Source organism: Rhea pennata, chromosome 14, assembly GCF_028389875.1.
Source record: "Rhea pennata isolate bPtePen1 chromosome 14, bPtePen1.pri, whole genome shotgun sequence".
NCBI lineage: Eukaryota > Metazoa > Chordata > Aves > Rheiformes > Rheidae > Rhea > Rhea pennata.
The window spans coordinates 9,126,294-9,143,864 of NC_084676.1; the positions used below are offsets into that span (position 1 = coordinate 9,126,294).

Genomic DNA, 17,571 nt, shown 5'->3' on the forward strand with positions numbered 1-17,571 from the left:
TAATGGGTTAGGATTGCAGTTCTTAAGGTCTCAAGGGCATCCTTTAACTTTAAACAGAGACTCATTTTATGGGAGCTTGCGGAGAGGAGCGATCATGCTCTGAAGTCTGCTCGGAGACTTCCAAAGTCCTGTTAGTTAGGACAATAAAATTCTTCAAAACATCATTCCACACTAAGCCAAGCAGGCCTGTTGGGTAGAAAACACTTTCCCATTCTCTTAGTATCTTCAGGGAATGAGAGAGAGAAATCAAAGCACCCACACTCATCTTTGTAACCAGGTATACTTTCATTGCCATTTCCTAGCTTGACCTTGCAGTCTGTATTTTAGACTGTTTCCAACCTCTTTGTTAGCTGCAGCTATATTTGTATTTGGTGAATTATTTTATTTGCTTACAAAGTCATTTCTCCAAGGTTAGTGTCTATAATGGGGAAATGCATTAACACTTAAGACAGTAAACAAGGGAAAAATCTTCCTTGCTGAGAGGCAATCCAGTCCTGTTACCCCAGGGGAGGGAGCCAGCACTTGCTGACATGCAGGCACTTCTTGCCCAAAGTATACACACAACAGATAGCTGAACTAAAATTACACTTTTTATCCCATAGGCACTGGATAACTCACCTTTCCCTTGCCACAGGATCCATGTGTTTGCAGCCAGGCTCCGGCAGGAGAGCCTTCACCTCCACACCCCTAGTCGCTGGCAAATTACCCCACATGACTACTGTATCTTTGGGGTACCCTAACTTAACGAATCTGAGAGCCTTCTCTGATGGAATGACTGGCTGGGTAGATGAGGGGAGAGCAGTGGACGTTGTGTACCTTGACTTCAGCAAGGCTTTTGACACTGTCTCCCATAACATCCTCCTAGAGAAGCTCAGGAGTTGTGGGTTAGACGAGTGGACAGTGAGGTGGATGGAGAACTGGCTGAAAGGCAGAGCTCAGTGTCATCAGCGGTGGCGTGGAGTCCAGTTGGAGGCCTATGGCTAGTGACGTCCCCCAGGGCTCAGTACTGGGTCCCATCCTGTTCAACTTTTTCATCAATGACCTGGATAAGGGGGCAGAGTGCCTCCTCAGCAAGTTTGCTGATGATACTAAGCTGGGAGGAGTGGCTGATACACCAGAGGGCTGTGCTGCCATTCAGAGAGACCTGGACAGGCTGGAGAGTTGGGCAGAGAGGAACCTCATGAGGTTCAACAAGGGCAAGTGCAGGGTCCTGCACATAGGGAAAAATAACCCCAGGCACCAGTACAAACTGGGGGCTGACCTCCTGGAGAGCAGCTCTGCAGAGAAGGACCTGGGAGTGCTGGTGGACGACAAGTTGAGCATGAGCCAGCAATGTGCCCTTGTGGCCAAGAGGGCCAATGGTCTCCTAGGGTGCATTAGGAAGAGTGTTGCCAGCAGGTGGAGGGAGGTGATCCTGCCCCGCTCCTCAGCCCTGGTGAGGCCCCATCTCGAGTACTGTGTCCAGTTCTGGGCTCCCCAGGACAAGAGAGACATGGAGCTACTGGAGAGAGTCCAGTGTAGGGCTACATAGATGATCAGAGGGCTGGAGCACCTGCCCTATGAGGAACGGCTGCGAGAGCTGGGCCTCTTCAGCCTGGGGAAGAGAAGACTGAGGGGGGATCTTATCCATGTGTACAGGTACCTGAAGGGAGGATGTCGGGGGCCAAACTCTTTTCAGTTGTCCTGTGTGACAGGACAAGAGGCAATGGGCAGAAATTGAAGCACAGGCAGTTCCGCCTGACCGTGAGGGGGAATTTCTTCCCTGTGAGAGTGACGGAGCCCTGGCACAGGTTGCCCAGAGAGGCTGTGGAGTCTCCTTCTCTGGAGCTCTTCAAGGCCCGCCTGGACGCGACCCTGTCTAACGTGCTCTAGGTGACCCTGCTGAGTGGGGAGGTTGGACTAGATGATCTCCAGAGGTCCCTTCCAACCTCATCCATTCTGTGATTCTATGATTCCCACCTGGAGCAGGAGGGCGCCCAGAGCTGCACCCCGCCAGCCAGCACACGTGGCAAGTGCCACCAGCAAGAGCACCCCAGCTGGTACAGAAAGCCTCTTCCTACACTAGGTGCTGTCTGCCGGAAAACCCAGGACAACCCAGGTCCGAATTTGCTTCCTGAGACCTCCAATCAGCAGCAGAAATAGCCCTGTGCCTCATCTGCAAAACACAGTGACCCCTCTCAGGCCTGTTCACTTGATTACAGCTTACAAAGCTAATTTTATATATATATATGTATGTATATATATACACACACACATACGTACACACACTTTTTCACTGCGTGCATCGCCCAGGGTGGTGGGGACTCGATTTGGAGGAGGCGCTCTGGGAGATTTACCAACGCTAGTAAATCATTGCAGCAGCAACACTTCTGCCAGCTTGGCGATGGCAAAACCAGCCTCTACACAGAGCTGGAGGATCTATTTTCTTCCTTTGGCAAACAAGAATCGGGGAATTAAACAAAATATTAGGGTGATTCACTTAAGAGTCCCCACAGATTTTACCAAAGCCATTCCCACTCTGTCCCAAAATGCTGTTTTCATCCATCCTGAATGAGGATGGATCAAGGCCAGCTCGTGCCGCAGCATCTGGCCCGGCACGGGAGCGGACGCGCACGGCTCTGTCCGGCAGGTAACACCTCCCGTAACTTCCAGCGCCACCAGCCCGGGGCTGGGGGGCCTCCTCCGAACGGGGGCCGTGGCATGACGCGGACAGAGACCTCTCCCCTCCGCACCCTCAGAGAGCGAGCGCAGGCGGCAGCGAGCGCGGAGGGAGCAGCCGGGCGGGCAGCGGCGACGGGGCCGGGACAGGCTCCAGCCCGCGCTCGCCTTGCTGCCCCGCACCCTGGGACGGAGAGCGCGTGGAGGAAGCGCTGTCCCTGGCTGTGTGCTCCGAGAGCTGCGAGGCATTCGCCAATTCTGGGTTTAATGGATTGGTATAAGCCAGGACGTAACATTCCTGAGAATTATAACACCGTGACTCGGACAGAGGAGAAATGAGAAGGGGCAGGGATTTCCCGGGATTCACCACTTCTGTGTCAATACAGCTAACTGTCCACCCCAGGACTGCTGAATTCCCATTCAATCCCTGCTTCTAGTGTTCCTGCCTTATCTTAAACAACTGCTATATTTTCCTTTCCTTGTAATTACTTTGCAAGCTTAAAAGCAAAGCCCCAGCCCATTCCAAAGACAGGAACGCTTCTGCCCCATCATCTCTATGTCAAAGTGCCCGTGTTTCGCCCCATGCCTTCACCTCAAGGAGCACTGTGATGCATGCACGGTCTCCTTTTGAAATTCCCATTTGCAAAGTTATTTGCTTTATGATGATGTCCATGAGCAGCAACAGTAGTGGAGCATCTCATTTTACTTCAAGTCTTGTGACAATCTTCTTTTACTCGTTTGTCTAAAATTGTTTTGGAAGTGGAAGTTGAGTTTCTATCCTTAGGTTAATACTTGCTTCCCTTGCTAATTTTTTACTGATCAAGCGTCAATATTATTCCCTAGATTTATCTGTGTCACCCATCCCTGTACAAACTCTGTTTGTACAAGCAGCAACTACATCGCACAAAGCCTGAGCCCGTCAGAAACAATCCAGGAAAACTGAGTGTTTCACACCAGACCACAAAGGAAGAGAGAGAAAGGAAAAAGCTCCCCAAGCATCAACAGTTTTCTAGCCATATGTGTGTAAAAATTTCTTTCCCTGCCACGTGACAGAGGAAGAGGCTCAGACCCATTACACAATAATAAAAATATGCCTTTGGCAAAGTTGAGCCAAAGCTTGGAGCGGCTGCAGGAAGCTAGGAACACACGCGAAAAGGAGCAAAACATAAATAAAAAAGATAGAAGAAGTCAAAACTGCATGCCCCCCTCAGAAGGAAGCTGTTGCGGCAGGACCAAAGGGTCGCACTCTGCTGCATGACAGTGATTTGCAGCAAAAACATCTGCTTAAAATTCTGTTGGTTTCCAGTGCACATCAAGATCTCACTGAAGAGTTTTGCCTTGGTGAGTACATTCCCTTTTCCTTTTTTTTCCCTTCCTTCTCTCCCCTCTCTTAACCTTAACTTTGAAAAAACTTACCAAATAAGGTCTAAATCACTGAGCACTCAGGTTTCCAATGCATGCAGAGGAATCCAGTCTCAAGTTAAATAACCCAGTAAGGAAACAGTCCTCACAGGCTTTTGCTGAGAGCAGCCAGCTCGTACCATTCAAATTGCAGCCTCCCCCCTCATTCTGGTACTAACTGCTAACTTTCGTAACACGGTTTTATTCATGGATCTGGGAGAGGTTTGCCACAGGCAACCCTGGCTGCTTAAAGCTGAGCAGGTGATGCCACGTCAGGCACAGAAGACGTATCAGTCTCCTTGATCTCTTTTGACAGTCTTTTGTGCAATAACAAGTAACAGAGCAAATTGATATCTTGTATAACTACTTCACAGGATTATATCAAAAATTAAATGCATCCATTTTAGCCGTGCTGCTGCTGACACCGTGCTGCTGCTGCTTATTTTGTCTAAGCCGCTGTTCGGGTCGGCATGCCCAACACTGCCTTGCTGATTCCGCTCCAGAGACACTGAAAACAATCACCCAAGGTCAGAATCACACTCACAGGGAAACTGTTTATTTTGAGGATTAACCAAGACTCCTTGAGCTACTCTGTAAAATTCTGAAGCATGAAGACAGTTGTTTTGTTTAATAAAGCCTCACATACTTGAGGGAAATAGAGTAGAAAGCCATACTAGTTTGTTCACTGTCTGGGTCACATCTTGCTGTTTGTGTGCAGGTTATACAGACCATCCTGCTCTTATTTCCTCTGTGTGCAGCCATTCCCCTCAACACACCCAGCTTCTCTCCTTCCCCCGCCTGCATTTCCTCTCTGCACACAGCGCACACCACCACGCTGCACAGGCTGAAACACACCGTTCAGTCTCAGTGTGCACTGCCAACCAAGCATCATGTTTGGCAACCACCATTTTTTTGGATTTTTCCCTCTGATTTCATTACAGCCCGGCTGCTCCATGAGCAGCAGGAAAAATAATTGATCCTGCTTGCCTAGGGCTCATTTATGGGCAAATCTTTTCTTCCAGATATTCTTTTATATGTATATAGATAGATAGATAGATAGATAGATCCAACTTTTAACTGTACAATAAATGCAGGAAGTTACCAGGACAGAGGAGGCTAGCGCAGGAGCTTGTAGGAGCCAAGCAGAAGGCAGGCTATTCAAGCAGGTATTTTGCGGCAGCTAAAGCTACAGGGGGAGCATGGCAAGAGCTGCATTCCCTGAAGAGCTTGTCCAAGAAGAGTATCTGGCAGAGACAAGCCTGTCCCAAGCCCTGCCAGCTGCCTCTGCCAGAAGCAACCAGCTGGTCGGGAGTGGTGGTTGCAAGGAGCCCCATGGGAATGCAGCTACTAGGGATTGTGGATGCCAGGTGTCAGAACGATGCACTTCAGCTCTCGTAAGACAGCATGGATCTGCAGTCCTGTCCTGTGGTGCCTCACGTAGCAAGGAAGCTCATGGGATACTAGGGTTTCAGCACAGACAAGCTGGGTTCAAATCCCACTGAATACACAAATGACTGACTGAAAACAATTTATTATGGCAATTGGGACAGAGACAGACAGTCCACCCATTCCCATCATTTCTATATCCTAAAGAAAGCTACAACCCTATTTCCCTCTCCCAGACCTCCTGTGGCTGGGAGAGCCAGAGCAAACAGCACATTCTGTGGAGGGCTTCAGAGATCCATCAGGAAGCACAGGACCCAATAAAGCAATAAGGAAGAAAATAAAACGCTCTAAATCAGAAGGGGGTTGCCACATAAAGGCAATAGGAGCACTGGAACAGAGTCAGAGAATATATTCATTTTCAAAAGCATTCATTACATTTCATTATGTAGCTATAACAAAAGCTCCTAAACTCATTAGGAAGTTCATTAGGAAGAGAGAATCCAGTAAACACTCATGTTTGTAACATACTTGCAAATCAGAGATGCTCTGTCCAGAAGGGATGATTTTTTGGCAGAATCATCTCCTTTCTAGTTTGCTTCCTGACAAAGATTTCCCTAACTTACCCCATGTGAATCCACTACACTGTTTTCCAGACTGCACAGACCCCAGAAGATGCCCTGGACCACTCATCAGCAATTCCCATGGGTTCAGCTGAAGGACCCAGGGAATCACTGTATCTAAAACCTAGCTGCTGGACATCTCACACTCTGCCTTTCTGCACTTCATCATTTCACCTCAGGCACAGATATTTACAGCACATTTTAGAGCCTCTCTCCTTCTCTTGGATGCCAGAGGCTGGCAGAGGTATGATGCAGATCTGATGAGAACATAGGGTTGTAAATTGAAGCTCTGACAAGCATCTGGGAGCCAAATGGGACTTTAAAGACTCAAACTCTAGAGTTAGTGCTGTAGCCTTTGACCATCATCTGTCCACCAAGAGATGCATCAAGCTGCATGAGCCACAGTGTAAAGAGACTCCCAAGGGCTGTGCTGAAGGCACAACAGGCTTGTGTCATTGGGAATCTTGTGGAGATTTTCCCTTCCTTTTTTTTTTTTTTTTCCTTTCTGAGTGAGCAGCATAAAAAACACCATTACTTATAAATATTTCAAAAGACATCATTTCAGAGAGAATCAATGGATGGATAGGATATTTTTAGCTGTTGGGAGTAAAAGCACTTTCTGCATGAATGAGATCTTGTGCATACAGTTGTGCAGTAGCTGAGGGAGATGCACTCCACATGTGTAGGGCAGGAGCACCTCTGTTCTGACCCAAGCTCTCCCATCAGCATGCTCAAAAACTTCAAGCAAGTCGCTTAGCATAGCCTGCACCAGCACTGCTACAGGCTCTTCTGGGGATGTGGCCTGGACAAAATTAGCATGGTTTACTAGACTAGCTCTGGCTGAAGCCTGGCCTGCCATGACTAGGCTTTTGAGACATAAGATAGCCTTTTTAAGTCAAACTGGTGTACCTTCTTCTCCCATCTTAAAATCAGTGCATTGATAGCAGCATACTTGCCTCTGGGTGCTGAGGAGCTGAATACGTGCACTTCAGTAGTACACACAAACTACAGCCGTCACCTGGGTCCCCCTATGCTCATTTAGGAGAGCAGGACTCTTCCCTTCCCTGAGCAGTCTGCCATCATCAGTTACCTCTTATAATCCACTGAACACACTCTCACGGAACAGGAATTGTCACGTGTGAAATGTCTCCAAAACCCAATTACAAAAGACGTTTCAACTGAAGTGTCATTAGAAACCTAAGAACTCAAATGAAAGCACACTGCATGACCTTCACTGCCAGGTCCACCGCCTATACTTGGGAGAGGGCAGATGTTGATCCGTTTCCAATTGTTTTTTTGTAGCTCATCATATGTTCCACATTGAGGAGCATTTTTTCTTTTAAAGGTGGAACAGCATGAGGCTTGTTTTCTCTTAAAGAGATTTCTTTAAAAGGTTATTTATAGATTCTCTCATAAATGTGACTGTGCTTTTCATCCCACATGCATTACTATGATGTGGCATGAAATGTTCTAGTAGAGCCTTCTAATTAACACTGATTTGAGAACCACATCAGACAAGTGCTCCATGTACTCCAGTATTCTCTCCCCAAAGAGAGCCAGCACCAGTTCAGATGTAGGTGCAATAAACCCCAGAGTGAGCAGTGAGTTATGGGCTGTTTTACTCCCAAGAAAAACTTCTGCTCAAATCCCTTCTGACAGAGGCTGGCTCACATCTTGAAACCTGAGGAGCATTATCACTTCCAAAAGTCTTGTTCATTTAAAAAGGCGAATGGGGTGCTATTGTCCATTCCAGTATCCAGTACTACTAACCACAGCCTCAGGGGCCTCCAGCGCTAATGAGTTGTCAAAGCTCAGGATATTTTGTTTGACACTTTCTGTGCCTTCATGTCAACTGATGCTGTTGTTTGGAGGTAAATAGAAGTACTTAAGCTAAGAAATATTAAGAGAAGAAATCACCTTCTCTGCCTTGTGCTCCCCCTTGGTCATTTCTTCTCCAAATGAACAGTCTCACCTTCTTTTCAAGTTTTGCTCCACAATGAATTCTTTTTCCTGCCACTTCTTATTAGTGTCACCCTCTTCCAAACAGCTTTCACTTCTCTTCTGTCCCATTTGAGATGAATTACTAAAAGAGGCTTAAGAAATGTTAATAACTATTCTCTATCCATTCCTTAGGCATTCTAGCATTTTTTTTCCATTTCTGTGCACTGAGTAGTCTTTATTCAGCTGTCCTAGCTACAACTGGTTTGTGGTTTCAGTCTCATAAGACCATTAAAGTGACACCTTTCACCAGCAGCAAATAAACTTAAGTACAAGAAAAACAAAAAAGACCAGAAGAACAAAATGGCTTAGCAGCCAAATCCAGTCCAGAGATCTGTTTTGCATTTCCGACTTTTCTGCATGTTCCTAATTATACAGACTGCAGACCTGGGGGGCTCCCAACTCCACATTAATATGTAGCATATTGTTCTATTGGATTTGGAGTTCATAACATGCATTTCCATCCCCTTCAGGAGCCAATATAAGAATGACAGAGATAACTTCAACATGGAATTTATAAAATAATTTGAATGTCTCATTTCCAGTACAAGAACTAAGAATAACACTACTGCAGAGTTGCCAAAACCTCCCGTTATTTAACTTAATATCAAGCAGGACCTTGTCCGAACAAAAGATCTATGACAGATTAAAAGGTCTGGGATATTGCAGCTCATGTTTCTATTACATTGGTATTAAACTACTCCAAAATTGTTTGAGCACTAAGGCATGAAGAAATATCTGAAAGGCAGTTTGCTTACTTTTTCATCTCTGTTTGTATTTTGCATTTACAGTATTTAATTATAGGATTTGAGGATATGACAACAAAGTCCAAGCAGGCAGATGATCATTGCAAAATATTTGACTCCCTACAGCCAGGGGTGGCTCCAATGTGGGAAAGAGATATTTCACACTAGTCTTTTGCATGAATTAAGAGTGCGCTCCTCTTACTCTCATGGATAGGAGTTGTATCAAGGTGATACAGGACTAAATCCTTAAAAAGAAACAAACAAAACCTCTCAATTTCTTTGGCTTTAACTTCATCTCTCCTAATCAATGAGCTATGGAGCTAACAAGAAAACATCTACAAATTTGTATAGGGCAGTTTTACGCTTTGTATTGCATTTCTCCAAGGCTACTGCAGATACAGAAGCTGAAAGAAAGAAATTAAGGCCAAGGGATCCATTTCCCTCCCCTTACCAGCTTGTTTCCATAGTCATACAACCAGAAAATAGTACATTAGTGTCTTCCCTCAGTCTGTGGTTAGTATCCAAAACAAGAGAGTTTGATTCTATTTAAAGACCATTGGCTGCAGGAGCTGGTGCCATCACTGCTGGGGAGCTTGTGATCACAACAGCTCCCAACCTAACAGCAAGGGGAAGAAGAAAATCTTCAGTTCAGGCACCAGCTTACACATGAGGAGGCCTTGAGTTTGGAGGACGGTTATAGCAGCAGCACCGTTAGCCCATGGATAGTCAAAAATTGCCACTGTAGGGGAAATTTTGTTATTATACCCTTCAGCACATGAAGAGCCCAAATTCTTCTTTAAGCTCTTCTAACATTCAGATACTCAGGTGGATTGTGCACAGAGATGACCTCTTGTGAATTAGCTGTGAATCATTCTGAGTCTGAGCATCTTCTCTAAGCTGCTGATGCATCTAAGCACTATTTCAAGATATCATGAAGAGAAGTTACTCATCACTTGCATGTGCAATCTAACTATTCGCGAACAGCCCCATGCACAGACATCCAAAGGGAGATTTTACTGTACAGTAACTGCTCTGTTTCATTAGCAGTTATGTGGGAATAGCCGTATACCAGAAATGAAATCCTACCAGGGCACTGCCTCCCTGCACAGTGCAGTCAGACAAGCCCAGGAAGTTGAGATTCCCTCTGGGAAAGGAGACAGAGCCTGGGATGCTCCCAGAAAATTGTTGGTAAATGCTGTTTATCACTATTGCATACACTTAAAGCAATGGCTTACTTTACAAAGGTAAGAGACATACAACAACTCAGGGTTTTATCAGTTATCTATGTTTCCAGGTTGAGCATTAGTAAGAAAACGTGAAGGCTCAGCCACCACCACAGGAGAGAAAGGCAGGTCAGCATGGTGAGAGGGAGGTAAGGCAGGCTGGAGGATTCAGGGCAGGGTGGTGGGGATAAGGGAGGGAAGGAGAGTACCCAAGGATGGTTGTGATCTCCATGCAAGGAGACACTGCAGTCTAGACATGGAGCAAGAGAGTTTGCAGACGATTCAGCTGTGGAACAGCCTGCAGCTGCGCTGTGATGGAGCTGTGATAGGGAACAGGAAGGCCAGACAGATATCCTCACCTAGCCACCAGCCTGAATTTGTACTCAGGCAAAATACATTAGGGATGGCTCAACTGGGAACTTGGCATAAAGCCTCCCAAAGCCCACTTCTTAATTTCAGCCCTGTATTAACCAGCTGGTTTTGTGCTTGGATTCTGCAAGAAATCCCAGTGATCCAGTAGCCACACAGGCATTAATGGGGAAGTTTACACCAAAACCCTTTCTCCTTGCTCCCCCCACAGTTCTTCTGCCTCAGACACCCCCAGTGGTGCTTCATCCACTGCCCTGCCTGGGGACCTTCAGACTTCTGTCTCCTTGTCTTTACATCAGGCTATTTTTAAAGATGATGGCAGTGCAGGCTAGGGCTCAGCTAGTCTGCAGCAGCCAGACTAACATCCCTCTGTCACCCCTGCTGACTGTTCTTCTTTTACAGGGAAAGGTGGGGGTGAGGGAGAGGAAAGGACAAGGAGATCAGTAGCAAGCGTGAGAAGGCAATCACAGGAGAGGACGAGAAGAACGATCTGATAGACCTCTTTGTGTATCCTCATCCCTCATTGCTGGTTAGGAGACCAAATAGCCACAGACAGACTGACTCTGGATAAGAGAAGGAGCTGCCAGGTGCCATTCTGTGAGAAAAAGGAGGGGAAAAACAAACAAACAAAAACAAAAAAAAAAAAAAGAAGAAGGGATGGCCACAGATATTTGTTAAGGGGAAAAGTGTTCATAGAAGAGAAATATTGTTCAGACCTGGAAAACTGTGAGCTAAATTCCTTGATTTAATTCACGCCAAAACAGTTCCCCTATCGTGCCCCCAAAACAGGCCTATTAGTTCCCATTCTCATAAAAATCTGCAGCATTCAGTCCACAGCAGAGGGAATACTGAATACTGCTGCGCACGTGCATGCTGGCTATGGCTGTGCACGTGCATGCCAGCCACTGTATGTATCATTGAAGCTCCCATCTTGTTTTAATAGGCTGCACCATGATCTCTGCTGTCCTTCTCCTCTGGACTGTGCCCTGTGTGGCAAACCACATCCTCAGCGGCTTTGTCAAGGGAGGGCTGCAGGAAGGCCCCCAGCAGCTGGCATGCAGCGTGCCAGGCCCCCCCGGCCCCCCTGGTCCTCCCGGAGCCCCTGGCTCTCCAGGGACAGTCGGCAGAATGGGCTTCCCTGGCAAAGACGGCAAAGACGGCAAGGATGGGGACAAGGGAGAGCATGGTGATGAAGGTAAGAGGAAAGTGCTTCTTGGAGGAACACATGGGTAAAATATAAAAGCAATAGTGTGACAGTTCAGTTAACACGAAGCCTACATGTAAGCCATCATTCCAAGTCTGAGTCCCAGGATAGACAAGTGTCCTGCTCTCCCCTGTCCAACATCTCCCACTCATCAGCTCCTGCTAGTGGGTTTCAGACTCACCCATTGCATCTGGATACCTCCATTTAGCTCATCCACTGCCAGCCAGAACAGTGGATGGGACCTTTTAGGTTTGCATAGAGTCAAATTCTTGAAAGTCTAATTAAATTAAAGTAGTAACTGAGAGGAAAATATTTCAAATTTCATTCCAGTTGCTGTGCCAAAAAATGCTAAAAAATATTATTTGCGGATGGAGCCTTAATGGAGTCTATTGTCTAGATTTTGTTATTGTCCTTTCCCTCTTCATAGTGAGATTTTCCCTATTTTGGCATATACTGGTCTCCCATTCATGGCCTCCAGGGAAATAAAGTCAGGAAAAATAAAGGGGGGGAAAAAAAAAAAAAAAAAAAAAAAAAAAAGAGAGAGAGAGAGAGAGAGAGAGAGAAGTACTCAATAGTCCCAAAGCAGCAATGGCATTTTGGTGAGCACTCGCAGCCCTCTTGGAGGCCCAAGAGTCTCTTGGCTAGGAGCCACCTGATCACCCTGAAGCAGTGGTGACCAACTCCATCCCTCTGCACAACCGTCTAGGTGCCTCTGGCTGCACCGCCCTGTTTGCAGGGACACGGGTCGTGGGGGTGTGCCTGAGTTGCGGCCACCCTCCCGCTGATGCAAGGGAAATGGGGACTTTCTAGAGTGCTCTAACAGGGTAACAAGCACTTCGCTGATGATGATCAATCTAAAAAGATACATCAACATATCCACCCCACACCATTTTCCTAATACTGAGGTGGGGCTCTCTCATTTAGATAAATGCTTATTCTAAGCATCAGAATCAATTACAATAAAAAACAAAACAAAAACAAAGCAGTGATTTCCCATTGCCACACTAGAGTGCACTCCTGGTTCAGCATAATACCAGCATGCAAATGCTGCATCTTCTCATGTTTCACCCTTCAAAAGGGAATCTGGAGAACAGGTTTCCACCCACAGCTGCATTTCAATCTAGTCTTGCTGCAGTAGGTTGAGAAGCAGGATAAAAGTCCTCATCAATTTCATTTGTATCAAACTCTACCACAACTGATGTTAATCAGCAGTTTCAGCATAACTGGGACAATACCCAACTTGCTTCCCATCTCCAGGCCATCTTTGCAATGAACGTGTCCCAGTTCACATCTCCCAGCTAGGAAGGGCCTTTTACCATACCTGGAATCTTCTTTTACAACAGATTATAATAGATAATTATGTTAAATGTAAAAATTGGACAGGAGATTAAAAACCCTGTCTGCTCCAGACTACAGTTTCCAAAAGCTTTTCAAACCCATCCCATTCCTACAAAACCCAGAGGTTCAGAGCCTGCTCCTAGCTAACTTCACAACTACTTACTCCTTTCTTAACCCAGTCAAATAATTGAAGCAGCCTCTCAGTCCTTAGAAGGGGTAGGCTATCCTGCTCCAGACCCCCTTCGTTATAATACCTCCTCTTATGCAACATAGTCAGCCAGTTCTGACATACTTCCGGCCTCAGGCAGTATTTCATAGGCTTCTCACCAGAGATGTTTTCCTCACACATGAAAATAAACTACTACGATACAACCTTCCACTCACTGTATTATGTCTTTCTCTGGAAAAAAAATTACAGTATCCTTTGTCTTCTAGGCCCACAAGGCAGAACAGGAAACCCAGGCAAGCCAGGACAGAAGGGGAAAGCAGGAGCTGTTGGCAAGGCAGGTCCACGAGGTCCAAAGGGTTTAAAGGGTAATCCTGGAAAAAATGGAGCACCAGGAAAGAAAGGGCCCAAAGGGAACAAGGGTGAGACGGGGATGCCAGGACCCTGCACCTGCAACGCCAGAGCAGCCAAATCCGCCTTCTCTGTGGCTGTCTCAAAAAGTTACCCAAGGGAAAGGCTACCCATCAAATTTGACAGGATCCTGATGAATGAGGGAGGACATTACAATGCTTCCAGTGGAAAATTTATATGCAGCATTCCAGGTATTTATTACTTCACTTACGATATCACTTTGGCCAACAAACATCTGGCCATTGGCTTAGTCCATAACGGGCAGTACCGAATCAAGACTTTTGATGCAAACACTGGTAACCATGATGTCGCCTCGGGATCAACTATTCTTTCTCTGAAGAAGGAGGATGAAGTATGGCTGCAGATATTTTACTCAGAACAAAATGGACTCTTTTATGATCCTTACTGGACAGACAGCTTATTTACTGGCTTCCTGATATACCCCGATCAAGATTATCTCAATGAAATATAGGATGAGAGACTATCCTGTGGGGGAAAAGGAGGAAATGTGTATGAAAGCTTATTGCACCAAAGTATAGCCTGTACATGGACATGCATGAGATTGTCACATGATTCCACATTCTTGGAGCTAACAGCCTGTATGGGCTATTTGGATGTTTACTTGATGTCATCAAATATTCCACGGGTGCTAGGATCAATAGGATGCAGTTTAAAGTAGCCTTATGAGTCTCCAAATCTCCAAGATGCCTGTAATGGTTTTCCGTGGCCATTCAACAGTGCTATGGACATGCAACTTTAACAGTAGTGCAGAATGTTTTGATTATTTTATTATTATAAAGCATGCAGACAAAAACTCATTTTCTGAAAGCCTATTTGGAAGGGGTATTGACATTGCAGACTATATCAGTTCCCCTCCCTCTCCAATAATAACAATCCTTATTAACACAAAGTTAAACTTCCCTAGCAGCTTAGAAGTCAGGAAATTGTCAGCTAACATTACAAAAGTAACCATAATTCTCAGCCCTATCAAAGCAGTACTAATAAGCAAAGGTGTCAGATCTAAAGGAGAAATGACACAAAGGAATGATCTCATTTTTTAAAAAAGTTAAAGGTAAAATCTGTAGGATGTGAACTGTTCCATTGAGTACTACTGGCATTTCTCAGATTTTATCCTCAATATACAATGACCATTGCTTGATTGCCCTGCAGTCTTGCATTTGCTTTCAGATAGGCACCGCTAAAGCTGTGATCAGAGCATGGCCTGGACTGTGGAAGCCAAATACCTGCAGGACTCAGATCCAGATCAGACTGTGAACACTTCATAAGACTCATTTGAGAGCATGAGCCTTTACTCCAGGAGAATGTTTCTTAGTTCCCCTTTCCCTTCATCTCTGCCAGTTTTTGCTGTAAGGAGATACTTGTGGTGCTGTTGAGATGCTCTTTAAGGACTTAATACTACAAATAGACCCTATCTTGCTTATGATAGGCTCTTCCCCTGCCCCCATATCATATATTACAAATGCTCCAAAAATCAGCACTATTACATGAAAAAAAAAAAACAGAAAAGTCAAAAGCTGAGGTACTGAGTACTTTTTTCCCCTCTATATCAGCTAAAACAGTGGGCACAGTGCAAAATGGTTCATTATTACTGTATCAAAGGAAATTCTCCTGCTATAATGCTGCCAAATCTGGCTGTGCTGCTCCAGGATGCCCAAACACATGCTATGATACAGAGGTCTCTGTCTCAGTAGCCGGAAGGGAGGAGCCCCTCTTCCTTGCTGTCAGATGTGTCATCTTGGTTTCCACAGTCAATTCCACAACCATTTCTTATCTCCATATGAAAACTCACATGAAGCTTCAGTTCCTCTAAGCCTCATATTTAGGCATTGAAGGGAGATTCCTTACGAACTATCAAGGACATTTTTTAAATCTTACTTTTACAAGTCAAAATATTTGCATGATTTATGTGAACTATAGTAATTGTGTTGTAACCTGCAAAAATCATTTCAAACACATTTTATAAAATAAAGCTGAACTAACATACTACTGGAATGGTCTTGCCATTTATAAAGTATTTTCCCAGAAGGTATTTCGAAACTCTTTCATTTTCCAGACATTGTTGGTTTTAATGGTGGATTTGGTAGGGCCAGTAGAACAGGATCGTTTCCTTCCAGCCCAGCAAGGAGAGTGCACAGAATTTTCTGTGCAAGAATATTTGCAAGGTGGAAAAACACGAGCTGTTTGTTGTAATGAAGCTGCTGACCTAAAGGGGAGGTGTCCTTTCCTTGACAGTGGCAGCTCAGATAATCTCTTTCACTTCCCAAGCCTCTTTTATTTGAGTTGTCCTGGGTTGCATTTCACAAGCAGCTTCCCAGGGAGAGCAGCAGTTCAGGCCATCACCTTTCTTGACTCCCAGGTGCGCACTCCCACCACGTTGTGACAGCCATGAGCACACCTGGGACAAAACCACTTTGCTCCCCCAAGCAGAGCAAAGAGAGGGGCAGCCCCAAGGAGGTGGCAGGAGGTATAGGGAAATGGGCAGGATTGCCTCCCTGCAACACCACCCAGCAGGTGGTGGGTGCACCACCACCACTTCAAGCCCCAGACCCTTCTTCTCCATTCAATTCATTACCTATCCCCCTTCCCCCCCCCCCAAAAAAAAGAAATCAATTCTACTTTTTGATTTGGGCTTAGGTTAGTTTTCTGCTAATCTTGTGAGCTGAATCCACTCAGACCAAAGCAGGTACTAGAGCTGGGAGAGGCCAGAGCGCCCTACTAGGAATAACAGTGAGAAGCGAAGGGCTGAGGGGAAGCAGCTGTGAGCAGTTTGGTCATCTCAGTTGCACCATGAACTTTACAGCCCTCCTGTTACCCAACGAAGGGGCCCCAGAAGCGAGTGTTCCCTCCACGGGTCGATCATCACCAAAGGACTCGAGCTGGATTCCTGGAATGAGAAGCAGTGGGAAGTTACCTGTCTGGCAAAGCATCTTTTCTGGTCTAGTGAAATGGGAAATCTGAAAATTAGTTTTTAAGTCTGGAATATCAAAACACAAATCATCAGTAATGTTGAACCCTGAAAGTGCTTAGTACTATAGGGTTTCCTTGCAGCTTGGGACTGTGGAGTCCTCCCTCGAGGAGCAGCGCAGGGAGCACTGCTCCCACATGCTAGTGTCAGTCCTCAGCAACGGCTCCAGGCACGGCACCAGCTCGCTGTGCTGGCAGCCCTACGGCACGGCACGCAGCTCGAGTCAAGCCCCAGCCCAAGCATCTGCTGCCAGTCAGCAACTCAGTTACCAGAAAGAAATGAAAACTCAGAAGCCAACAGAATGGAGCCAGCAAAAGGGAGAGGGACAGTTTCTTCACAGAGGATTAAACCTCCCATTGGACTAAGTCACCTAAAGACACTGTGCATCAGGTAAGCATTTCCCCGAACGAGGCACGAATGTCTGAAGCGATACATGCGGGTTGCTTTGGCATGTGTTCCTCTGAAAATATGAATTTCCTCTAATGCTGCCTTAGGAACAAACAAGGTAATTTGCTTGCTGAACAAAGCATGATCCTGTAACAAGAATCATTTTAACAAATTGTGGGCTTCCTTCTTCCTTGTCATGGAAAAGAGGGAGAAAAAAAGGCAGTGGGCAAGTTAGGAAGTACACCCAGGTCACTGCAGGGCCAAACATTAAAACATTAAGAGCCACGCTCAAGATAAATAAATAAATAAAGCACAAGAAAAATCCCTTCCCCACGCCCCAAAGCCTGACTGGCTCAGACCTAGGAGAATTACACATTCTGGCTTGCTCGCGTGTCTTCAGGCTGCCTTTATTTTGTGCTCACTTTTCCCCTGTAGCCAAGCAGGCTAATTTTTAAAACTGAAGAAAGATTTCCATGAAATCTCCTCATTCCAGGAACACGGCGTTTCTGGAAGAACACCAAATCAGACTGTGAGTCCTCCAGGCTCTGGCTTTCGCCACCACACTATCCGGAGCAAGCATTGCTTCCACCCTCGGTGCACTTGCCTTGGCCCCAGCCACGAGTGTCAGATGTGCCCTCTGCGGCCTTTTGCTCTGAGACCTGGCATGAGATCCCTCCT

At 45.9% G+C, this 17,571-nt stretch overlaps 1 protein-coding gene across 1 annotated transcript; it reads left to right on the top strand.

The window, feature by feature from the left end:
* The first annotated feature begins 3,779 nt into the window (after positions 1 to 3,779).
* C1QTNF2 (C1q and TNF related 2) lies at positions 3,780 to 15,511 on the top strand. Its single transcript, XM_062587199.1, has 3 exons — positions 3,780 to 3,999; positions 11,345 to 11,596; positions 13,379 to 15,511. Exons 2-3 carry the CDS (start codon positions 11,353 to 11,355, stop codon positions 13,990 to 13,992), a joined length of 858 nt encoding a protein of 285 aa, XP_062443183.1. The 5' UTR covers positions 3,780 to 3,999; positions 11,345 to 11,352; the 3' UTR covers positions 13,993 to 15,511.
* The last annotated feature ends 2,060 nt before the right edge of the window (positions 15,512 to 17,571 follow it).